The 26747-nt window shown below is 43.2% G+C and overlaps 1 protein-coding gene across 1 annotated transcript in view; it reads left to right on the top strand.

Moving 5' to 3' along the window:
- The window catches only part of LOC124775332 (fibrillin-3-like), a 198434-nt gene that overhangs the window by 23959 nt on the left and 147728 nt on the right, over positions 1-26747 (top strand). The window contains exons 3-5 of the mRNA XM_047250166.1: positions 1327-1449; positions 8930-9187; positions 25807-26051. Coding sequence (XP_047106122.1) covers positions 1327-1449; positions 8930-9187; positions 25807-26051 — 626 coding nt within the window. The remainder of the gene's footprint in view (positions 1-1326; positions 1450-8929; positions 9188-25806; positions 26052-26747) is intronic.

Below are 26747 nucleotides of genomic sequence, written 5' to 3'. Positions count from 1 at the left end.
CCCGACGACGACTACCGCAGTCCACTTCACCCCACCGCCGCCCCACACCGAACCCAGGGTTATAGTGCATTTCGGCCCCCGGTGGACCCCCAGGGAGCGTCTCACACCAGACGAGTGTAACCCCTATGTTTGTATGGTATAATAATGGTGGTGTACCGGCCCCCGGTGGACCCCCAGGGAGCGTCTCACACCAGACGAGTGTAACCCCTATGTTTGTATGGTATAATAATGGTGGTGTACGCGTACGTGGAGAACTTGTTCGCGCAGCAATCGCCGACATAGTGTAGCTGAGGCGGAATAAGGGGAACCAGCCCGCATTCGCCGAGGCAGATGGAAAACCGCCTAAAAATCATCCACAGACTGGCCAGCTCACCGGACCTCGACACAGTCCGCCAGGCGGATTCGTGCCGGGGACCAGGCACACCTTCCCGCCCGAAAAAACCGTGCGTTAGGCCGCACGGGCCAACCGGGCGGGCCCTCGGTACCCGTGCACGTCCATCCACTCGATGCAATTTGAATGGAAACTCATCCGACCAAGCAACATGTTTCCAATCATCAACAGTCCAATGTCCGTGCTGACGGGCCAAAGCGAGGCGTATAGCTTTACGTCGTGCAGTCAACAAGAGTACACTAGTGGACCGTTGGCTCCACAAGACGATATCGACGATTATTCGTTGAATTGTTCGCACGGTGAGACGTATTGGTGGCCCAGCATTGAAATCTGCAGCAAATTGCAGAAGGGTTGCACTTCTGTCACGTTGATCGATTCTCTTCAGTCGTCGTTGGTCCCGTTCTTGCAGGATCTTCATCCGGCCGGAGCGACGTCGGAGAATTTATGGTTTGCCGGATTCCTGATATTCACGGTACACTAGTGAAATGGTCGTACGGGAAAATTCCCACTTCATCACTTCCTCGGAGATGATGTGTCCCCTCGCTCGTGCGCCGACTACAGCACCACGTTCAAACTCACTTAAATTTTGATAACCTGCCATTGTAGTATCAGTAACCGACCTAACAACTGCGCCACACACTTGTTGTCTTATATAAGCGTTGCCGACCGCAGCGCCGTAGAAATTTTCTTCTTCCAAAGCAATTGTTAAGCAGTTGTCATTTCATCTGTAGTCAGTGTATCAGCATTCAACGAGAAAAATGGAAAAGGCCGTACCCTATCATGCTCCCAGAACTGGTTAAGAAGTGCAAACGTCTATTGATACGGATCGCATCTTTATTTGGCGACAAATATTTATTGCCTGTCTGTTTTCACTACTTGAAACACAGTTTCGTGCGTTTGCAGTTCTACTACGACACTTTTTTTTTTCATTTCAGACGTGGACGAATGCATCGTGGACAATGGCGGGTGCGAGCAGCAGTGTGTGAACACTGCCGGCTCCTACAGCTGCGCCTGCAAGGAGGGTCTGCGACTCGCCGCCGACGGCAAGCACTGCCTCGGTAAGACAGCCGCTCTGCACCGTGTTTGATGCGAACTCTGTGAAGTGCTGCTTTTTGCTCTTTTCCAGTGGTACCGATAATTAATCTTTTCGTATTAATGACACCCCCTCAGCTATTCATTAGTAAAAAGGTAAAGAACCGATGGAGAATTGGAAAAGTCGCGATAAATCCACAGAAACTATCACTTTCCACTTTTTATGGCAGGCCTTCTTTGTCAATTTTTTCAATATTACAAACAGAAATTTATACTTGTTGTTTGATACTTTTGTAAGGGTTCCACAAAAGCAGAAGTTTCATATATCCTGTAAGACTTCATTTAATATATTTGGTGCTCGATTTTTTCATTAATTTACTCTTTGTCGAAAGTATGGCCAATTATGTTAATATTTTATCAACCACAAAAATGATGGAAATTGTACATTGGCTTGTGTATGATCTCACTTGTCCAGGAAGTTTCACTTTATCATCGACGGCTGTGATTTCCCCTTCCACACATAAAATCCTAAATTATAGACATATCATCTTAGGTAACATACGATTTGACAATGAAGTTCTGTATTGTTTAGAAAAAGGCTTATCTATTTATGACTTTTACCTAAAAGTTATAAATTTCGGTACGCGGATTGGCCGCGCGGTTTGAGGCATCGTGTCACGGACTGCGTGGGCCCTCCCGTCGAAGGTTCGAGTTCTCCCTCGGCCATGGGTGTGTGTGTTGCCCTTAGCGTAAGTTAGTTTAAGCAGTGTGTAAGTCTACGGACCGATGACCTAAGCAGTTAGGTGCCTTAGGAATTCACACACATTTGAAGATTTTATAAATTTCGCTCTACCAGAAATTATTCGTCACAGCTAAGTGAACAGCTGCAAATAATAGAGTATTTTCCTCGTCCATTGCAAGCCATTATTAAATAAGAACTCATTTACCTTATTTTATGTCCAATTTCTTTATTAATTCGATCTTTATCGAAAATGTAACCAACATGTTAATATCTGATCAAGCATAAAAGTTAGTCAATAAGTGATAGCACGTGTCGAGAAAGTTTCATTTTATCATCAGTATGCACAAACACTGTGGTTTACCCATACCACACATAAAATTCTAAAATACATAAATATCATCCTAGGCAACTTCCAATGGGAAGGGAAGTTTCGTATTGTTTAAAATAAAAGGCGTATCCATTCCCGACTTTTACGGACAAAGTTATAAAATTTGCCCTACCAGAAATGATCCGTCACAGCTAAGAGAGCAGCTGCAAATAACAGAGCATTTTCCTCGTCCGTTGGAAGAATTTGAAAGAGTGCTTCAAACTGTGAAGCGACTATCGCTCTCCGGAAAAAGCGCTCTAGAGTAATGAGCCCTTCACAGTTTCATTTCCAAGAGGCCGATCTCCATTCTCGAGTCTCCATTGTTGATGGCCGCCATTTCTGAAACGATGGGAGTGCGCCTCATTAAATAAACTGGACGTAACTAACTTTCGTAAGTTGAAACTGAACGGAAAGCGGTCAAGTCTCTCAATTTTTAGACTGAAAAGTAACACACAGTAACGGAAGCGTCAATCTCACACAGAACATTATGTGGAAGTGCTATGACACGACCATCGTTGTTCACAAAAATGTACTGGAATACAGTGCATCTACGTATGTTAAGAGCCTGACCGTTGTAAATATTTACCGTAGAAAGATAATTATTTTACTATGAACTAGTAATTGATACTACAACGTGTAATGTTTATTTAAATAGACTGATGAACTACTTCATTAGGGAATGCTGTCGTTTTACAGGGGTAATGATTCCGTCGCCAAAATGAAAAGAATAACTGAACCTTGCACATGCCCGTGATGTAGACATGTCACGTACATTTTCGCACAGATGATTGGTAAGACTTCAACTATCCGAATTCCCATCTTGTGGAGTTTGTTATACGTACCGTGAAGACTACAATTCTAATGTAGTAGCATCTCTCGCAGCGTTTAACGATACAAAAAAAAAATGAGAGCAGTTAATAACTGACTGAGGACGAAAAGGGAGTGGGAAATTAGACTGATCACGCAAAATATTTTTTTAGTCATTTTCATATGATCTGTCAAACATTAAACTCTGTATATTATAAATATTTAAAATATGCTGGCATATTCTGTTTGCTTAAAATTGAGAATTCAGTATCAAAATGCATACCACGCGAGACAGCAAAGGTCGTCTTAAGAATAATGAACTATGACATTACAACAATTTTAAAAATCAAGGTTCACTTGGAATGATTTAAAACACAAAAGTGGAAGGATATCTCTCCCATAATTATGAGCATTTGCCTTGGCGGCAACAAATAACATTATGCACACGATAAGCTAGCGCACCGACTTAACTGCAGTATCTGTGAGGACACGAACAAGATGCCATCAATAGAATATCAAAGCAAGGAACTGTTACTGTAAGTGGTTAGTGCAGCGGCATAACGGAAAAGGTTCAACCAAACAGGTTACTACGACTAACAACCGACCCGAAATAAATTTAACTATCACGGGACGATAACAGCTGCACCGTATCGCAGACAAACCGAAGTCCACAGAGACAAATTTGTCAGTGCCCACAGCACCAATACAGAAAAGCCCAGGTAGTATGTGTAAGAAAATCATTTTAAGAAAGAGTAAAACCTTCAGCGAGGAACCAAAGGATCCGATTAAGAGCAGTGATTATCTATATCGTACAATAATGAGTAAAGTGAGAGACGTGCTCAGAAATAGAGTAGGAAGTTGAAGAAACCACCACTAAAGATCAGGAGAACTGAAAGAAATCATAGGAATAGAAGCGAAAGTGGGCATGATCGGAAGAGATAAGTCTGGAAGTGCAAACAGCATATCCAAAGCACAACACTACAGATGTATTTATTGTTAAGCGTAGAGAAGCTGCTTAGCAGACAGAAGATTGGGAAGAGGAAAAAGGGTGAGCAAAAGGGGTGAAATATGCTCAACATATGGAATTATAAAGAATGAGGCATTACTTCAACGAAACCTATTCTGCGTTGCCGTGTGGGCATGGTCTGCGTCTCCTTAGGTCAGAGGCGGAATCCACGGAATTATCCTTCGGGAGGCGTAGCGACTACCATGGGTGGACGCCTAAGACGTCCGAGAAAGAGTACATTTCGCTTTAGGTCTTACGACCGTTTGTACGAGAACCGCACCTTCGCTGTCCTTGCTGGCTGCGTAGCATACTTCCAACGGTAACTTGGCTGACAAAGAAGGATAGAGGGATGTAAGGCGAAAGGTTAGGGCCAATGTACCATCATGTTTCATACTCTGTTACTACCTTATTGACATAAATATCTCTGAAACAGGTAGGCCTTTGGCAGTCACAGATTCAGCTAATACAATACAGATTGAGTAACATATCAGATCTCAATAATAGAGCAATAAAAACAGGTAGACCTTGATTAATAAGAGTTTCAGCAAAAACAAATTATGAAATAGCTCTTAATTTAATTATAACCCCTCCCGCCGGAGGACCGAGTCCTTCTTCGGGCATGGGTGTGTGTGTTTTTCTTAGCATAAGTTAGTGTAAGTTAGTTAAGTAGTGTGTAAGTCTAGAGACCGATGAAAAAAATTGGTTCAAATGGCTCTGAGCACTATGGGACTTAACATCTGAGGTCATCAGTCCCCTAGAACTTAGAACTACTTAAACCCAACTAACCTAGGGACATCACACACATCACCGTAGCGGTCGCGCGGTTCCAGACTGCCTAGAAGCGCTCTCCCACACCGGCCGGCCAAGTTTGTGTGGATAGTCCCAAGAGTCTGTTGGCGTTGTTCTGTAGGCCCGTCAAAGCGGTTGTGGTCTCTCCCTGATTTTGTTTATGTGCTTCTAATGAAACTATTGTCGAAAGGATTGCTTCTTCATATTTTCTCACTGTGCCGGGGAGTAGGCTGTACTGAGTCGCGATGCGGACAACCTGGTGCATGGAGACCTACACACGTTGTTTAATATGATGGTTGAATTCCGTGCCTTAGATAATTTACCTTTCAAGACTACGTAGGTAGTTTTAAACAGTTTGTTTATTTTAGCTTGAGACAACTAAATAACTCGAAAAAGACGGTTCGTACGGAAAAAAGTGTTATACGTGAAAAGTTCATATTAGTAAATGGAAGATCTGTCTGTGCTACAATTGGCCACCTCCTAACCACTCCTCCTGAGTGGGAGGGGTCAGCTATTTATTTTCAGATTGTATTCTCCCCATTTTTTTCTCAAACAATTGTTTTCCATTCGTGGCAGATGGCTCTGTAATCGATATATATCAAGTGAGCCCGTTTTTCCACTTGACAACCCACGCATCTAGTTCTACATTTCATTTGGCATGTAAATGTTAACCTTTGTTTTCTAACGGTTGATACTGATGTTCAAATATTATTTGAGTGTTGCATACGTGATTGTACAGTACAAATAAAATTGGGGTAACATACTTTTCTGTTCCCTACGTGGTTGAATGTAGCGAGTCCCCAAACCATCGGACCGAGCGAGGTGGCGCAGTGGTTAGACACTGGACTCGCATTCGGGAGGACGACGGTTCAATCCCGCGTCCGGCCATCCTGATTTAGGTTTTCCGTGATTTCCCTAAATCACTCCAGGCAAATGCCGGGATGGTTCCTCTGAAAGGGCACGGCCGACTTCCTTCCCCATCTTTCCCTAATTCGATGAGACCGTTGACCACGCTGTCTGGTCTCCTTCCCCAAACAACCAACCAACCAAACCATCGGAATGCTAGATTTCGGTGGTCACCCTCGAATCCCGCCATCAGGATCACTGATTTCGCTGTATTTTTCCATCGAAGTGTCGTAATTATCGCACTGGCCGCGACACGCTGCCGGCCGAATACAAATCACAAACGTTGTAAGGAGGTAAAATTTCCATCAGGTGACAGTGATAGGCGCACCTGCCATGGATACTCACAGAAACAAAGAACCACAATGGTGAGAGGCAAGGGTCTAACCAAAATCAACAACCACAAAGGTGATAGGCAAGGTGACTCACCGATATCATAAACATCAAGATGGAAAAGAAAAACTATTACATTCCCGTCGTTTCCCCTGGATCACGATAAACGTCGTTTATAGCCAGAGATCGAAACGGTTAACCATATTTTCCTGTGCAATCAAATTTGCAACACTAAAGTAGATATGGAACATAAATATTGACCATCAGAACAAAATGTTTTACATTTAAAATGTAAGTTAAATGTAGAACCAAATGCATCGTTCTCAACTGCAAAAACGGGCACACTGAGTACATCAAAGCGATAAAGACACTGCTATAGGCAACCGTATTCAAACATAGAGATATGTAAACATGTAGAACGCGGCGTTGAAGTCGGCAACGCTTATATAAGACAACAAGTGTCTGGCGCAGTTGTTAGATCGGTTACTGCTGCTACTACGGCTGGTTATCAAGATTTAAGTGAATTTGAACGTGGTGTTATAGTTGGTGTACGAGCGATGCGACACAGCACCTACGAGATATCGATGATGTCGGGATTTTTCCGTACGACCATTTCACTAGTGTATCGTGAATATCAGGAATCCGGAAAAAAATCAAATCTCCGACATCGCCGATAAAAGATACTGCAAGAATGGGACCAACGACTACTGAAGAGAATCGTTCAATGTGACAGAAGCACAACCCTTCTGCAAATTGCTGCAGTTTCAATGCTGGGCCGTCAAAAAGTTTCAGCGTGCGAAACATTCAAGGAATCATAATCGATATGGGCTTTAGGAGCCGAAGGCCCACTTGTTTACCCTGGATGACTGCACGACAGAAAGCTTTACGCCTCGCCTGCGCCCGTTAACACCTACATTGGACTGTTGATGACTGGAAACATGCTGTCTGGTCGGACGAGTCTCGTTTCACATTGTATCGAGCAGTTGGACGTCTACGGGTGTGGTCAGAATCTCGTGATTCCATGGATCTTGCATGTTAGCAGGGGACTGTTCAAGCTTGTGGAGGCTCTCTAATGATATGGGGCGTGTGTAGTTGGAGTGATATGAGACACCTGATACGTCTACATACGTGTCAGACAGGTGATATGTAAGTAAGCATCCTGTCTGATTACCTACACCTTACCTGCATCCATTCATGTCCATTGTGCATTCCGACGGACTTGGGCAATTCCAGCAGGAGAATGCTACTCCCAACACATGCAGAATTGCTGCAGAATGGCTCCAGGAACACTCTTCTGAGTTTAAACACTTCCACTGGGCACAAAACTCCCCAGACATCAAAATTATGGAGCATATCTGGGAATGCCTTGCAACGTGCTGTTCAGAGGAGGTCTCCACCCCGTCGTACTCTTGTGGATTTAAGGACAGCCCTGCAGGATTCATGGTGTCAGTTCCCTCCAACTCTACTTCAGATAATAGTCGAGTCCATGCCATGTCGTGTTACGGCACTTCTGCGTGCTCGCGGTGGCCCTACACGATATTAAGCAGATGTAGCAGTTCCTTTGATTGTACAGTGTATTTGTCGATTTCAGCGCGATCTACTATGAATGCAAAACAATCTTTTAAGTAAATCGCACATATTTTTTTGGCGTTGATTCCGAATATGCAATAAGAAAATAGTAATTTTAATTTGAAAATACAATGTCAACCCCGTCCATGCATGATCGGCAGTTAAGAGGTGGCCAATCGTAGGACAGATGTTGTCCGCATTACTAATGTCAATTTTCTACGTAGAATATTCTTTTCTTTCGTAGAATGCGCCGTTTTCGGGATATTTTGTTTTCTTAAGTTAAAGCAAACACCCTGTACATCGCCAGTTACAGATTGTTACATATGCGCCAGATTTTCACCAGAACTAATGCTTCATAACATTTCTTATCCATTCTTGCTCTAAACTCCACTGGAACGGTAACCCACAGGCCGTCTGCATGTCCAGAACTCCAGTGACTTCTTGACTTGATTTCAGTGGTTAAAAAAGTGCTCATCGGTATCAAAACGAAGGCTCACATATTGGTCCGTGTGAGTATCCCTTTGTTCTTCCGCCTGGGTTATCCACTACACATTCCATCCAAACTCCAGAAACCGACCCTGTGCTGATAACGCAAACAATTCAAGCGTATTCGGCCGCTCATTTCATAACTAAGATACTCTTCCAGTGCTGCGAACCTTACTTGTAGCTCAGGTAATACATGTAAGATGTATTCGTCGAATTAACGTCGGCCGGCCGGTGTGGCCGAGCGGTTCTAGACGCTACAGTCTGGAACCGCGCGACCGCTACGGTCGCAGGTTCGAATCCTGCCTCGGGCATGGATGTGTGTGATGTCCTTAGGTTAGGTTTAAGTAGTTCTAAGTTCTAGGGTACTAAGGCCTCGGTTGTTAAGTCCCATAGTGCTCAGAGCCACTTGAACCATTGTTTCGAATTAACGCCCGTTTTGGATACTCTGAAAGTCTGTCCCTGAAGGCTGGACAGCGCTGTGTGGCAACGTGCGCGCTGTTGCAGACGTGAACGAGTGCCTGCTGCGAAACGGGCACGGGCCGTGCCAGGACCGGTGCGAGAACGAGTGGGGCGGCTACCGGTGCTCGTGCGAGGGCCTACCCGGCACGCGGCTCGCCGCCGACGGCCACACGTGCGAGGACGTGGACGAGTGCGCCGACGGCTCGGCCGGCTGCTCGCACGGCTGCCTCAACACGCTGGGCAGCGCCTTCTGCCTCTGCCCGCCCGGCTTCATCCTCGGCTCCGACTGGAAGACCTGCCAGGGTAATGCACAGCCACACCTCCTAACTGAACTCAAGTTGAAACTTCCTGGCAGATTAAAACTATGTGCCGGACCGAGACTCGAACTCGGGACCTTTGCCGTTCGTGGGCAAGTTGTCGCCAACTGAGATACCTAAGCACGATTCACGCCCCGTCCTCACAGCTTTACTTCTGCCAGTACCTCGTCTCCTACCTTCCAAACTTTACAAAAGCTCTCCTGCTTCTGTAAAGTTTGGAAGGTAGGAGACGAGGTACTGGCAGAAGTAAAGCTGTGAGGACGGGGCGTGAATTGTGCTTGGGTATCTCAGTTGGCGACCACTTGCCCGCGAACGGCAAAGGTCTCGAGTTCGAGTCTCGGTCCGGCACACAGTTTTAATCTGCCAGGAAGTTTCATATCAGCGCACACTCCGCTGCAGAGTGAAAATCTCGTTCTGAACTCAAGTTTTCCTCACTTTTCGCCTAATCTATTTCACCTTGCTGTTTACATTTGGATAGTCTCTGACTCCAAATTTCGCCTTTGCCAAATACAGTGTGTATCACAGGATCTCGAATTAAGACAATAGAAATTAACTGTTTCTTTTCTCATTCTCTTAGAAAGGATTCGTATGGAAATACTGTCTCTTGTATTAGCAGCTGTCTTCTTACTTTAGTCAAGTTTGGTACCAGTGGTAAAGTGCTCCTATTGGATCAAAAAAAATGAGAATATGTTCCCATTTATTTAAAAGACTATGACTGACAGGTGGGGTACCAGCTGCAATATTCTACGTCCCTAAGCACCTTTAAAATTTCCACAAAAATTTGGCATGAAAACACTCTCGCTCATTTTTTAAGGTGCTCCTCACCTCGAACTGTCACAAGTCCCTTAACTGTAACTGACGCACACCTATTAGTCGATCACTGCAAGTCGCTCGCAACCATGCACTCCCAGTTGCCCTTCATCACTCGCTCATTCAGTCCAACTCATTGTCATTATCTATTTGTATCTCTCTGTCATTGTCTCATGTGTCGCAACTAAAGTCCCCTTCGTTATGTCCTTATACTGCAGTCTCCTCTCACTGTTACTGTCTGCCTCTTGGCTACTCTTACTACTAATATCTCATTCCTTCCTACTGCTGCTGTTTCTACTCACTAGCACTATCTTTTTCTTGTTCGTTGCCATTCTCATATACTCCGTCTCTCACAAGAGAACCTCCCCATCGCAACACCCCCCCCCCCTCAGATTTAGCTATAAGTTGGTACAGTGGATAGGCCATGAAAAACTGAACACAGATTAATCGAGAAAACAGGAAGAAGTTGTGTGGAACTATGAAAAAAATAAGCAAAATATACAAACTGAGTAGTCCATGCGCAAGATAGGCAACATCAAGGATAATGTGAGCTACGGAGCGCCGTGATTAGCGTGAGCAGCTGCGGAGTGAGAGGTCCTTGGTTCAAGTCTTCCCTCGAGTGAAAAGTTGAATTTCTTATCCTCAGACAATTATCAAAGTTCAGGCACTCACACATAATCAACTTCGCTCTCCAAAATTCCACGACATGTTCAGATTTGCTTGGACATATGCAGGATTTGACGGTCTACACACAGAAAAATTTGATAACGATAAACATATGTTTTGACAGAACACAGGGCAAACTGTGCGCCTGTGAAAGTGTTACATTCATTTGTTGCAGCTTATGTGACAAACTCTTATGTTTTCATCACTTTTTTGGGAGTGATTATCACGTCCACAAGAAGACCTAAATCGGGCAAGATAGAAGAATCTTTATACCCATTCGCCAAGTGTAGAAGTTAGGTGGGTCATCAACATATTCCTGTCATGTGACGCACATTCCGTCACCAGTATCGAATAGAATATATCAGACGTGTTTTCCTGTGGAGGAATCGGTTGACCTATGACCTTGCGATCAAATGTTTTCGGTTCCCATTGGAGAGGCACGTCGTTTCGTCTACTAATCTCACGGTTTTGCGGTGCAGTCGCAAAACACAGACACTAAACTTATTACAGTGAACGGAGATGTCAATCAACGAACGAACAGATCATAACTTTTGAAAATAAAGAAAGTAAACTTTTCACTCGACGGAAGACTTGAACCTAGGACCTCTCATTCCGCAGCTGCTCACGCTAACTACGGGACCACGGCGCTCCTGAGCTAAAATTATCCTCCATGTTACCTATCTTGCACATGGACTACTCAGTTTGTATATTTTGCTTATTTTTTTCATAGTTCCACACAACTTCTTCCTGTTTTCTCGATTGATCTGTATTCAGTTTTTCAAGGCCTATCCACTGTGCCAACTTATAACTAAATCTGAGGGGGGTGCGATGGGGAGGTTCCCTTGTCAGCATTATACTGGCACTCACCCACGTTAACTTTCCCTTCATTCCTACCCCCCTCCCCCCCTCTCTGGCACTCTTACCGTCAGTTCTTTTCCTAGCACTTTTCTGTCGCTGTCAACTATGTTCCACTGCAACTGTGTCCCTTTCCTTTTCTGACACTGACACTGTCTCCTTCTCTCTTTCTAAAAGACAACCACTGGCTGTTATTTCTTTGTGCTCCGATAGGAGCATTTTCCCGCTTGTTCCCTTCTTTTTCCTGTGTCAGCAGTACATATAACTCTTATGAAAAGAAATGTACTGGTCAGTAAAACTTAGGTAGTTTACATATGTGAAATTGAAATAATGCAAAACTATTTTTAACCACAGTCCGAATTTTACGAGTAAAAAGTTGTAGATGTGCTTCAGTACAACATAGGTTTCCCACATGATACAAAGATACTTTACAGCATATTTCTCCGTGCTACGTCACTTTGTAAGCTACGTTCTCTCACCCAATTTTACGTGCGTATTTTAGGTGTACAACCAGGGTAACTTTGAACCTCTGTATCTCGGAAACGGATAAAGATTTGAAGAAAACTGTCAAGGTATTTCGAGATCGGGGTCTTAGAAAGACATCGTAAAAATCACAGCCTTTTTCTGTGCATAACCGTGTCGGCATCCGCGTCAATAACGGCTAAAGGTTTTTCAAAACAGGGATATGGTTCCTCTAAATAAATACCTAAAAAGCATACTGCTAAAATTTGAGCAATTCGCTTCGGTTATTTATTATTTAAGTTTGGCCGCACTCCGGATTTTAAGTGTAGAAGTAGGGTATGAAGTAAATTTTCAAAGTTATTCAAGATCTGGATCTTACAGGGTGTTTCAAAAATGAGCGGTATATTTGAAACGGCAATAAAAACTAAACGAGCAGCGATAGAAATACACCGTTTGTTGCAATATGCTTGGGACAACAGTACATTTTCAGGCGGACAAACTTTCGAAATTACAGTAGTTACAATTTTCAACAACAGATGGCGCTGCAAGTGATGTGAAAGATACAGAAGACAACACAGTCTGCTGTAAGCGTGTGCTGTTCACAACGTGCAAGTGTGCTGTAGACAACATGGTTTATTCCTTAGAACAGAGGATTTTTCTGGTGTTGGAATTCCACTGCCTAGAACACAGTGTTGTTGCAACAAGACGAAGTTTTCAACGGAGGTTTAATGTAACCAAAGGACCGAAAAGCGATACAACAAAGGATCTGTTTGAAAAATTTCAACGGACTGGGAACGTGACGGATGAACGTGCTGGAAAGGTAGGGCGACCGCGTACAGCAACCACAGAGGGCAACGCGCAGCTAGTGCAGCAGGTGATCCAACAGCGGCCTCGGGTTTCCGTTCGCCGTGTTGCAGCTGCGGTCCAAATGACGCCAACGTCCACGTATCGTCTCATGCGCCAGAGTTTACACCTCTATCCATACAAAATTCAAACGCGGCAACCCCTCAGCGCCGCTACCATTGCTGCACGAGAGACATTCGCTAAAGATATAGTGTACAGGATTGATGATGGCGATATGCATGTGGGCAGCATTTGGTTTACTGCCGAAGCTTATTTTTACCTGGACGGCTTCGTCAATAAACAGAACTGGCGCATATGGGGAACCGAAAAGCCCCATGTTGCAGTCCCATCGTCCCGGCATCCTCAAAAAGTACTGGTCTGGGCCGCCATTTCTTCCAAAGGAATCATTGGCCCATTTTTCAGATCCGAAACGAATACTGCATCACGCTACCTGGACATTCTTCGTGAATTTGTGGCGATACAAACTGCCTTAGACGACACTGCGAACACCTCGTGGTTTATGCAAGATGGTGCCCGGCCACATCGCACGGCCGACGTCTCTAATTTCCTGAATGAATATTTCGATGATCGTGTGATTGCTTTGGGCTATCCGAAACATACCGGAGGCGGCGTGGATTGGCCTCCTTATTCGCCAGATATGAACCCCTGTGACTTCTTTCTGTGGGGACACTTGAAAGACCAGGTGTACCGCCAGAATCCAGAAACAATTGAACAGCTGAAGCAGTACATCTCATCTGCATGTGAAGCCATTCCGCCAGACACGTTGTCAAAGGTTTCGGGTAATTCATACAGAGACTACGCCATATTGTTGCTACGCATGGTGGATATGTGGAAAATATCGTACTATAGAGTTTCCCAGACCGCAGCGCCATCTGTTGTTGAAAATTGTAACTACTGTAATTTCGAAAGTTTGTCTGCCTGAAAATGTACTGTTGTCCCAAGCATACTGCAACAAACGGTGTATTTCTATCGCTGCTCGTTTAGTTTTTATTGCCGTTTCAAATATACCGGTCATTTTTGAAACACCCTGTATAAATATACAGTAAAAATTTCAGGCATTTGTTGTGCTTAGACATCTTGGAATCCTTGACTGGGGTTTGGTCCGCTAGTGACGGCGAAATTATAGTTAAAAATTAAAAAACTTTTTTGAAGGTTTTTCCGAGGAACCGTCCATGAACTAATTGATCACATCAAACACAAAAAGAGCCAACAGATTTGCTCCTTTTCCTAAGAAGGAGGAGGTGTGTAATATTTATATTTTGACCCTGCCCAAGGGCAGCCTAAGAGCTATCAAAAACACTTGATCCTACCTTTTTATCACCAACGGAACCCGAGGTATGAGCACCGGAAAATCCTTGTTATTTGCGGCGGTTTTGGAACATAGATACGAATACTGTCACATGAATACCGATACATAGCGCCTTTCAACTGTAGCTATACTTTTAGGGAGAGGCTGTTCCTACCAATTTTCGACATACGATCTGCCGAACGCAAACAATTGATGGAATTCGAGCAAGCAAATGATCAAATAGTAGCTTATAAATTTTTCAGATAATTGCATTGTCGTGAACTGTTCGTCCGCGTTAACACAGATTTCAAGGAGTGCTTTACATAGGGTTTCTTGGTAACGTTCATTCAGCATGAGAGAGTGTTGTACTTGGAGGATAATATACTTAGGACACATAGCGTTTCTTGACCAGTATTTCAATGTAGCAACTGGTTTTAAAATCGCATGAAGGAATACGTACTAGAAACCGCCACAAGCGGTATCTGGAGTTTTCAGGTGTTTTTGTTCTCGCGAGACATAAGGTTGCACTGTGTGCAGCGTTTTTTTTTTTGTTTTTTTTTTTAATATCACGAGTTCTGTATATTTAAGTGTTGAATAATACATTAAAGCTATTTGGACGATATTGTTAAATTTTCACTTATACGGCTTTGTCGTGAACAAAATTCCGTATATTTTTATAAATTGTTCCATATTCTGTGGACCATACTTCGCCGCTCTTGCACCGTCTTGTACCTTGAAACGGAACTTCTAGCACGGGACGAATGAGATTAGCAAATGAAATGTATTTACGTAATGTCACGACTATTTTCCCTGTCTTGAAAATGGAAATTTGTGTTAGCCGCCAACAGCCTCTATTTCAAAGTGTTTTCAACATGTATCTGTTTCTCTATAACACAGTAGTGACACAATTTTCTCCGTTGCAACACTTTTAAATTTGAGTAGAACATTTGTTCCCAGGAACATGGCCCTTTTGCGTCTGGAAGGAGTTTTTCACATTTCCAAAAACCATACTTTTCCGGAGTAATTTTTGCAATTGGGGGAAGACACTTGTTGAAGGTAGCTGGGCTGCAGTGGAAAAGGGTACAGCGATTGACTGAGACTGGATTACATTTGCATTTTTAAAAAAATTTATCTAAAGATCAAACATGAATAAAACTGCAGTCGCCGGCCGCGGTGGTCGTGCGGTTCTAGGCGCTGCAGTCCGGAACCGCGGGACTGCTACGGTCGCAGGTTCGAATCCTGCCTCGGGCATGGATGTGTGTGATGTCCTTAGGTTAGTTAGGTTTAAGTAGTTCTAAGTTCTAGGGGACTGATGACCTAAGATGTTAAGTCCCATAGTGCTCAGAGCCATTTGAACCATTTTTGAAAACTGCATTCGATGATGACCGCACGAAATTTTCTGTTTGGAGCAGTCCACAACTCAATTCTAAAGTATTTAACATTGAAACCTTAAAACAAATTTTTTTTTCAAAAATAAATATTCAAAAACCCTTATTTATAAACAGCTAGTCGTGTTCCTGCCAGTGCTTTATATTAACAGATCCGGTAGAATCCTGTATTAGTCTATATCAGAGCACAGAAACAGAACACAATCTCGGCTCTTGCACCCAGTACATCTCAGTATTTGCCATTTGCATAAACAATCTCCTTGAACTCACTAGAACAGTTATTGATTCAACTTTAATTATTCTAGCCACTGGCGTGGCGTAATACCTGCGTATAAATAACCGTTTCAGCAAGTGGTCCTGCTATTCTACAGCACATTTAGCAAATATATTCTGAGCAGCTATCTGATCTCTAAAATACAGCTACATAATTACAGACTACCAATTGTTCAAATGGTTCTGAGCACTATGGGACTTAACATCTGTGGTCATCAGTCCCCTAGAACTTAGAACTGCTTAAACCTAACTAACCTAAGGACATCACACACATCCATGCACGAGGCAGGATTCGAACCTGCGACCGTAGCAGTCGCGCGGTTCCGGACTGAGCGCCTAGAACCGCTAGACCACCGCGGCAGGCACTACCAATTGTAATCGGCATGATCCGTAGAAGAAATGGATGCACCTTCTAATACTGTAGCGGTGAAAACCCGACGACACTAATGTTGCTGAGCGACCTTACCTGCAGCCAATATTCCATCAACACAACAGCTGCATTTCACTTCACGCACCCGCCCTCCAGAGACACGTTATATGCAGGCCGCCTGCTGCTGCAAGCCACTGTGTATCCCATATACACCGAGCGAACCGCTAACTGCCCTGTCAAGCGCAGCATCCAGTAAACAAACAGCGGCGCTTCGAACCTGCACGCCACTAGCAACAACCAGCGTACTGTCCTCCACTGTCCGTCGGCAAGACTGTTTCACATCCTGCTATAAGTTCCTTCTTCCTTCAAAGCCCACTCGTTCACCTGCATAAACCAATTTAAAGCGGAAATGTTCCGCTGCGCAGGGACAAAGAGTTACCGCTAACCTAGTACGTCGTTGCCAATATAGATCAAAATGCCATACATGGCACACACTGCAGCACGCTTCAAGTGAGTGCTACCCTTTAAAAACTGAGTAAGAGAATATTTTAAACTTCTGTTTGTAGGGTGGCTAGAGGAGAGTCTGGAAAATTGAGTTCCATAGTACAACACTCCTCCCTACTCCTAACGCCGGTCATTTTATTTGTTTATTATGTATGGGACACCGAGCTCTACATTATCAGTCTAACGGACACAAGCCGCCCTATTCTTATGTGTGTACAACCAAAATACCATTTTATTCATGTAAGGTAAATCAAGTAATATTTTTAGACTGCACCAGAACTTTGCAATAAAAGTCGTACATCGGCTTTGAATGTATAGTAAATTATTGCAGCTACATATATTAGCACAATATAATTACTGGGCATACTGGATCGACACAGGAATACAATAAGTACCGAGGGTCGTGCAGGTGTCCGTGCATGTTAGTTATGCACTTGATGACATAAATACCAGCAACATAAGCACTAAATGCTCTTAAGCTAAATGCTCGGTAACACTTGGCGACGCCATGTCTTCTTCTTATTTTATCCTAATTTGAACGACTCCAGTTGCATGAAGTATACTCCGTGTCATATGAGTTTTGACCGCTAGCCAGTGGTTGTCTTTTAGAAAGAGAGAAGGAGACAGTGTCAGTGTCAGAAAAGGGACACAGTTGCAGTGGAACATAGTTGACAGCGACAGAAAAGTCAACACAACAGAACACCTCTTAATTGTCTGAACAGAAAATGAAAACGAGACAAGTTCACATAAGGCGAAACGTCTAATGATCACGGATTATCGACCGAGTGTCATCTTCAGTGCATATTAGATGGTATACAACAAAAGAGCGTGAAAGTAGTTAGACTGGTATGACCGCATTCTATGTGCACAAGTTGTCACTTGTACCTTTGGATAAGAAAGATTTATGGTAAGGGAAGTCTCTATTTGAATTATGAAGAAGTGTTTATCTACACTGAAACACAAGATGTCTGAAACAAGCGATAAAATACAAATTGTTTATTGTTTGCGATGTGGTTTGACTATGCAAATAAATGAAAGGCTGTCTTTTTTTTTTTGTGAAGCATCTTCAGTGGCTTTGAATTTATATTATGATTGCAAATTTGTTGCTATATCACAGTTTTAGGTACTCTCTTGTCGTTAGGTGAGAAACAATTATTGTGGTGCATGTTTCGACAGGTTAAATTATTATTTGGTTCTGCTTACTATTTTGTTATCTTATTGATCCGTATGTGTCGACCTGTAGTGGTATTTAGTTGACCTGAGTGCGCTAGGGTACCGTATTTTCGCAATTTTTCGAACACATTTCAGTTGAACAGTTTGTTTATTCAAATAGCAGAAGACGAGAACACAATATGGTGTCCTTGTGTGTTGGTTGTTTATTTACCGTGTACAGTGTCGCCACCTGTCGCTATAAGAATTTCGTTTGTCTGTGTTGTGGTATCTGTACGTACTTTGATATTCGTGCATTTGTAATGCTTGTATGTGTATTGTGTATCTATGTGTGTGTGTGTGTGTGTGTGTGTGTGTGTGTGTGAGAGAGAGAGAGAGAGAGAGAGAGAGAGAGAGAGAGTTTGTGTGTTAGTGCCTGTGTTTGGGGTGAAGTTATTTGTGAGTATTTAGTCTGGTGACATTCTACATCTGTTTTTTCTATTGTTTTAATGGCTAAAAAATGATCAGTGAGTTGTTACTTATGTTGATTTGATCGTTTATTACTTTATTGTTCATTGTCAGAGGTCTTTGTATGTGAAAGTTTTCCTGTAATGTAGGGAGTTGTTTTTCGTAATTCTTGTTTCTAATAGTTTTCATATCCTGTTTCACGTTGGACTCTTTATATCCATGCTTTATTTGGTATTCATCGAAGTTAGAATGGTTATTATCTTACTTCCAGATCAGTATGTATTCTCTGTATCTAGTTTTGAAATATCTGCCTGTCAGGCCTAGATACACTGATTCGCAGTCTTGACTTTTTAACTTCTATACACTGGCTCCTTGGTATTTGTTTGTTTTTATTGCTGTTGTTCATAACCGTTTCTGGAAAATATTTGTTTATATATAATATGAGGGATCCTTATTTCTTCAGTAAATTTGCTGTTTTTGTGTTGATTTGTGTTTGTATGTTAAAATGAGCTGCTGAGCTACTTCTTTTGTTGGTTTAACTATAAGTGTTGATGTACTTTTGTTTGTATGTACTGCATTGTCTATGTTGCTTGAGGAGTTGTGTGGTTCTTGTGTATGCTACTGATATTAATTCGTTGTGTCTTGATTTTGTGGTTGAGCACATTACATGGAAAAATAAACTCAAAAACAAATAAACACCTTCGATACAGCAATAAAGAGTCACAATAACAAGAATAAATGTGACATTTACAGAAAAGCAACAGCAAAAGACACAGTTATACACGTCACATCGAGTCATTGAAAGCAACTGAAAGTAGCAGCCCTGCAACACGTGTGAAGGGTGAATAAAAATGAATGAAAAAAGAATAAGAAACAGTAAAGCTCATAGTCAAAAACAATGGATACAACCGCCCTATAATAAAAAAGACTAACGTCTAACGTCGAACAGGATATGAAAATTATTAGAACGAACAACTGCAGCAGAAAATTTCTAGCATTGTACGAAAGCTTGCGCGTAGAAAGAGTCCCTGAAATGAGCAAGAAAGTAAAAATGACCAAATCAATATAAGTATGAACTGACCAATCATGTTACCCACTAAAACAATAACGAAAAGAGATTTTAACATAGCCAGACCAAATAATAATATAATCTGCGCCACAAACTTAAGATAAACATCAACCTAGCCACCTGCACACTCAGCCACCAACATCCTTCTAACCCTCCCCCCCCCCCCACCCACCCACCCCCCTCCCACACACTCACACACTCACACACGTACACACACACACACACACACACACGCACAAATATAGCAGATGAACGGATGGGAAATACATACAGACACCACATACAAACAAAAGAACAAAAACCACACAGCGACAGCTGACAAGACTATGCACAGTAAAGACACACAATCAGCACACAGTAAACAGTGAATGTGAAGTGTTCAACTGGAATGACTTCGAAAAACGGTGAGAATCGGACATCTTCGATTACGCAGACGAACTAAATACAAGTCCAGGATGACATATATAGATTAATAAGGTCAGAACATCGTAAAGAGAAGCAAATAGTAATTTAATCTTTCCAAATATGCGCCACAAAGGTTGTTCTTCGCCTATCAACAAGCGAATAACGTGAATTGTTAAACACTGACGCATCTTTAATCGTATAATGAATTTATTATATACGTAAAAGAAACATCCATTGTGGGCCACTGAATATGCGTCAAAATAAAAAGGGGCCAACTGTGTGAGGCATAAACCATACAGCCTTTCATTTACTTGCATAGACGTACCACATCTTAAAGATCATACAAAAGACTGAGAAACGACGGAAAACATAAGAAATGACAAATTATTTATTTTTTCGATGTTGTATTCTAGTCAAAATACGTATAAATTACCATTCTGACTGTACATATCGTGCACTCAGAATGTAGTGACATAAAGTACCGGGTGATCTAAAAGTCAGTATAAAATTGAAAACTTAATAAACCACGAATAATGTAGATAGAGAGGTAAAAATTGGCACTCATGCTTGGAATGACATTGGGTTTTATTAGAATAAAAAAAAAACAAAGTTCACAAAATGTCCAACAGATGGCGCTGGACAGTAGGTAACTGCTACCGTGATGGGTGAGAGGCACGCCGATATGTTACACAATCGCATCATCCCCAGCCTGGCTGATAAACACCTGCTGGAACGTACGATGTTCATGCCGGATGGTGCTCCACCCCACATTGCTAGATGCGTGAAAGATCTCTTGCGCGCGTCGTTCGGTGATGATCATGTGCTCAGCCGCCACTTTCGTCATGCTTGGCCTCCCAGGTCCCCAGACCTCAGTCCGTGCGTTTATTGGCTTTGGGGTTACATGAAGTAGCAAGTGTATCGTGATCGACCGACATCTCTATGCTGAAATACAACATCCGACGCCAATGCCTCACCATAACTCCGGTCATGCTTTACAGTGCTGTTCACAACATTATTCCTCGACTATAGCTATTGTTGAGGAATGATGGTGGACATATTGAGCATTTCCTGTAAAGAACATCATCTTTGCTTTGTCTTACTTTGTTATGCTAATTATTGCTATTCTGATCTGATGAACCGCCATCTGTCGGAAATTTTTTGAACTTTTGTATATTTTAGGTTCTAATAAAACCCCATGTCATTCCAAACATGTGTGTCAATTTGTACCTCTCTATCTACATTATTCCGTGATTTATTCAGTTTTCAAATTTATACTGACTTTTTGATCACCCTGTATAATGACCAAATGATAATTGTTCCTACCAAAGCGAAATACGTCACCAGTAATGTCAGAAATAATGGTTCGGTATTCGTGTCTGGGAGACTCCGAAGGCTTATTTCCGCCGCTTAATTGGAAAGAGATGTCTTCTATCGTGTAATTTGTGAGAGTTGGTCGCCAGTGTCTCTGTTAAGTGGAAGTACTGTAATGCGTGTATATATATATATATATATATATATATATATATATATATATATATGTGTGTGTGTGTGTGTGTGTGTGTGTGTGTGTGTGTGTGTGTGTGTGTGGAAGGAATTAAAACCCAGAGCCGGAACATAGCCTATTGCTCTCGAATACCACAGGGGAATACACTGCAACAGTGTTTGTTACATGTCTTCACTCCACCACACACTGTGTGGAGATTTGGCACTTAATCCAGGACACTGACGCCAAGACTGGTCATCAGGCCGCTTCTAAAGACAGCAATGTCGACCGAACGTTAAAATTTCTTATTTCCTTGGCTATCAGGAAGCTTACGACAGCGCTCTCCTCTCCCATGCCAACCAGATACAGGTGTATTAACCTAGAGTTTATATCGTTCTGCATGTAGTTACATATTCTGTGTCAGTTTGGAAACTGCACATGTATATTCCTTGATCGTAGATTATTTTAGCGGAAAAGAGTGTGCCATTTCACATTCCTCATGTCTCACAGTCAACATAATGTCTCATATAAGCTAAAATGTTGTAGAAGTTTTCGTACATGTAGTTTATGAGCGTTATTTGTGTCGACATTGTGTTGTATTTGATATGCTTTGTATTTCCTGGTGTTCTCTGAAAAATATTTCGATGTCGGTACCAGTAGTCTTGGTGAGTGGAGACTTGACAGATCGCACCTCTAAGGCCATCGTTGGCCACATTTGACAAGAACGGTAACATATATCGAACAGAACGGCCTCCTCCGTGCCAACCAGCATGGATTTCGAAAACATATATGGTGTGAAGACCAACTTGCACTTTTCTCACATGATATCCTGAAAGCCATAGATCAAGGCCGTCAGGCAGATGCAGTGACTCGATTTGCGGAAAGCATTTGACTCAGTACAACATCCAAGCTTGTCATCAAAAGTACGATCATACGGGGTACGAGACAAAATTTGTCACTGGGTGGAGAGTGTTTTGGTAGGGAGGATGCAGCATATTATCTTGGCTGGGGGGTCATTGAGAGATGTAGGAGAAATTTCGGGTATACCCTAGGCAACTGTGTTAGATCCCATGCTGTTCATGTTGTGTATTAATGATCTTGCGGAGAACATTAATAGCAACCCAAGACTTTTCGCAAATGATGCAGTTATCTACTATGAAGTACAGGTTGGAATGGAGCTGTACAAATATTCAGTCAGACAAACGTAAGATTTCAGAGTGCTGAAGTAACTGCCAGCTTGCTTTAAATTTTCAGAAATGTAAAAGTGAGCACTTCAGGAAACATATATAACGTAGTATCGTATGAATATGATAATAGTGATTCACAATTGGACTCTATAAATTCATGCAAAACATGGATGTAACACTTAATTGGGACATGAAGTGCAATGACCTTATAGGCTTAGTTGAGGGTAAACCAGACACCAGGATTATATTTAGTGGTAAAAAACTAGGGAAATGCAATGAGTCTACACGGGAGATTGCTTACAAATCACTCGAGCGTCCCGTCCTAGATCACTGCTCAAGTGTGGGCGACCTGAACCAAGTAGTACCCGCAAGGGATATGGAACATATACAGAGAAGGCAGCACAACTGGTCAGGGGATTGTCTGTTCCCCAGGAGAGTGTCACAGAGACGATGTCTAGAAGTAATCTCACAAACTTTTGTAGATGACGTAAACTATCCCAAGAATGCATGCTTACCGAATTTCGAGACCCGGCTCTACATGATGACTCTAGGAAATGTTACAACATCCTATATATCACTCCAGAAGGTATCGTGAGGACAAGATCATATTAATTACAGTGTGCTTTGAGGCACTTAAACAAGCGTTCTTCCCGTGACCCATCCTAAATTGAACCGGAAAGAAACCCGAATAACTGATACGGTGGAATGTACCCTCACACCATGCACTCCACAGTGGTTCGTAGAGTATAAATGTAGCTGGAGATGTAGACTTCGATGTCACTTGGCTAAATATTATGAAGAAAACTGCAATCATGTAAGTGGCTTGCCTCTCGGTAATACGTATGTGGATTCTCATCGACCGGGATTTGTCCTATATTAGCTGGTCTTGTGAGTCTCACCTAAACTGGATGGTAATTCCTGACGTTCCCTTTTGCAACTACTGACTACAACGTATGACAGTGACCAGTCACGTCATGCACTGAGATGACAGAAGTCATAAGATGCCTCCTAATAACGTGTCGGATCTCCTTTTGTCCGCCGTCGTAAAGCAACTACACGTGGCAGGACCGCAACATGTCGTGGAAGTTCCCTGCAGAAATATTGAGTCATGCTGCCTGTATAGCCGTCCATAACTGAGAAAGGATTGCCGGTGCAGGATTTTGTGTACAAACTGTCCTCTCGATTATATAAACATATAAATGATTGATGAGATTCAAGTCGGGCAATCTGGGTGGCCAAATTATTCGCTCGAATTGCCCAGAATGTTCTTCAAACTAATCGCGAACAGTTGTGCCCCGGTGAAATGCCACATTGTTGTTTGTGGACATGAAGTCCCTGAATGGCTGCAAACGGTCTCCAAGAAGGTGAGTATAGCCATTTCCAGCAATTATCGGTTTAGTTGGACCACAGGACCCAGGACCATTATAGAGCCACCGCCGGCTTGCACAGTGCCTTGTTGACAACTTGGTTCCATGACTTCGCGGAGACTGCACCACTCTCGAATACTACTATCAGGTGTTGGCCAACTGAAATCGGGACTCATGTGACCAGGCCACGGTTTTCCAGTTGTCTACGGTCCCTTCAAATTCTGAAGGTGGCAGGGGTAAAATACAGGGAGCAAAAGGCTATTTACAATTTGTACAGCAACCAGATAGCAGTTACAGTATAAGAGTCGAGGGACATGAAAGGGAAGCAGTGGTTGGGAAGGGAGTGAGACAGGGTTGTAGCCTCTCCCCAACGTTATTCAATCTGTATATTGAGCAAACAGTAAGGGAAACAAAAGAAAAGTTTGGAGTAGGTATTAAAATCCATGGAGAAGAAATAAAAACTTTGAGGTTTGCCGATGACATTGTAATTCTGTCAGAGACAGCAAAGGACTTGGAAGAGCAGTTGAACGGAATAGACAGTGTCTTGAAAGGAGGGTATAAGATGAACATCAACAAAAGCAAAATACTGGAATGTAGTCGAATTAAACCGGGTGATGCTGCGGGAATTAGATTAGGAAATGAGAGGCTTAAAGTAGTAAAGGAGTTTTGCTATTTGGGGAGCAAAATAACTGATGAAGGTCGAAGTAGAGGGGATATAAAATGTAGACTGGCAATGGGAAGGAAAGCGTTTCTGAAGAAGAGAAATTTGTTAACATCGAGAGTAGATTTAAATGTCAGGAAGTCGTTTCTGAAAGTATTTGTATGGAGTACACCCATGTATGGAACTGAAACATGGACGATAAATAGTTTGGACAAGAAGAGAATAGAAGCTTTCGCAATGTGGTGCTACAGAAGAATGCTGAAGATTAGATGGGTAGATCACATAACTAATGAGGAAGTATTGAATAGGATTGGGGAGAAGAGAAGTTTGTGGCACAACTTGACTAGAAGCAGGGATCGGTTGGTAGGACATGTTCTGAGGCATCAAGGGATCACCAATTTGGTACTGGAGGGCAGCGTGGAGGGTAAAAATCGTAGAGGGACCAAGAGATGAATACACTAAGCAGATTCAGAAGGATGTAGGCTGCAGTAGGTACTGGGAGATGATGAAGCTTGCATAGGATAGAGTAACACGGAGAGCTCCATCAAACCAGTCTCAGAACTGAAGACCACAACAACAACAACAGTCCAACTGATATGGTCACGAGCACAGGAGAGGCGCTGCAGGCGATACGCGCAGTTAGAAAGGTAGTCGCGTCGGTCGTCTGCTGCCATAGCTCATTATGACTATAATAATGGATGCGTTCGTCGTACGCCCCACATTGATTTCTGCGGTTATTTCACGTTGTGTTGCTTCTCTCTTAAGCCGGCTGGGGTGGCCGAGCGTTCTAGGCGCTACTGTCTGGAACCGCGCGACCAGTACGGTTGCAGGTTCGAATCCTGCCTCGGGCATGGACGTGTGTGATGTCCTTAGGTTATATAGGTTTAAGTAGTTCTAAGTTCTAGGGGACTGATGATCTCAGAAGTTAAGTCCCATAGTGCTCAGAGTCATTTGAACCGTTTTGAGCTTCTCTCTTAGCACTGTCAACTCGACGCGACCACCACTGCCCTCGGTCGTTACGTGAAGGCCGTCGACCACTGCACTGTCCGTGGTGTGTCGTAATGCCTGATATGTGATATTCTCGGCACACTATTGACACTGTGGATCGTGGGATGCTTATTTCCTATCGGTCTGCGAAGTGGAATGTCCCATGCGTCTGCCTGCCACTATTATTCCTTGTTTATAGTCTGTTAAACGCCGTTCTGTGGCCACAATCAGGTCGAAAACTTTTCACATATATTACCCGACAGCTCCACCAAAGTACTGCCCTTTCATACCCCGTGTACACAATACCATCCCCAGCTTTGTACGTGCATATCGCATTGACTCCTGTCAGCTCAGCTGTGTCCGTCTAGTAAGCAGCAGCCGTATCCCTGCGCAGACATCGACGAGTGCGCGGAGGGCGGCGACGCGGGCTGCCTGCACGGCTGCCACAACTTCCCCGGCGGCTTCCGCTGCGCCTGCCCGACCGGCTACCAGCCCGCCGAGGGCGCCACTGCGCAGCCGCAGGACAGCGACGTCGCCGCCGACGACCAGCAGCGCTGCGTCGACGTCGACGAGTGCGCCGCCGACAGCGCCGAGGTACGCCCCACCAGCGCTGGAGCCGCCTGCTGGCCACTCTTATACGCACTCAGCAGCTAGGAAGCAATCAGGTTGATTCTGGGGCCTTTTATTTCCGGAAGGCATCCGCACTTTTATTTTGTAAAGAAAATACGAACATTCCAAGTATCGACTTGTTGCAAATAGAACTCAACACGTCCTTCTAAACGGTACACAATCGACAGATGGAAAGGTACACTACTGACCATTAAAATTGCTACACCAAGAAGAAATACAGATGAGAATCGGGTATTCATTGGACAAATATATTATATTAGAACTGACATCTGATTACATTTTCACACAATTTGGGTGCATAGATCCTGAGAAATCAGTACCCAGAAAAACCACCTCTGGCCGTAATAACGGCCTAGATACGCCCGGGCATTGAGTCAAACAGAGCTTCAATGTCGTGTACAGGCACAGCTGCCCATGCAGCTTCAACACGATACCACAGTTCATCAAGAGTAGTGACTGGCGTATTGTGACGAGCCAGTTGCTCGGCCACCATTGACCGGACGTTTTCAGCTGGTTAGAGATCTGGAGAATGTGCTGGTCAGGGCAGCAGTCGAACGTTTTCTGTATCCAGAAAGATCCGTACAGGACCTGCAACACGCGGTCGTGCATTATCCTGCTGAAATGTAGGGTTTCGCAGGGATCGAATGAAGGAATAATTAT

This window comes from Schistocerca piceifrons, chromosome 1 (genome assembly GCF_021461385.2).
Source record: "Schistocerca piceifrons isolate TAMUIC-IGC-003096 chromosome 1, iqSchPice1.1, whole genome shotgun sequence".
Classification (NCBI taxonomy): domain Eukaryota; kingdom Metazoa; phylum Arthropoda; class Insecta; order Orthoptera; family Acrididae; genus Schistocerca; species Schistocerca piceifrons.
This window is presented reverse-complemented; position numbering and strand designations above follow the sequence as displayed.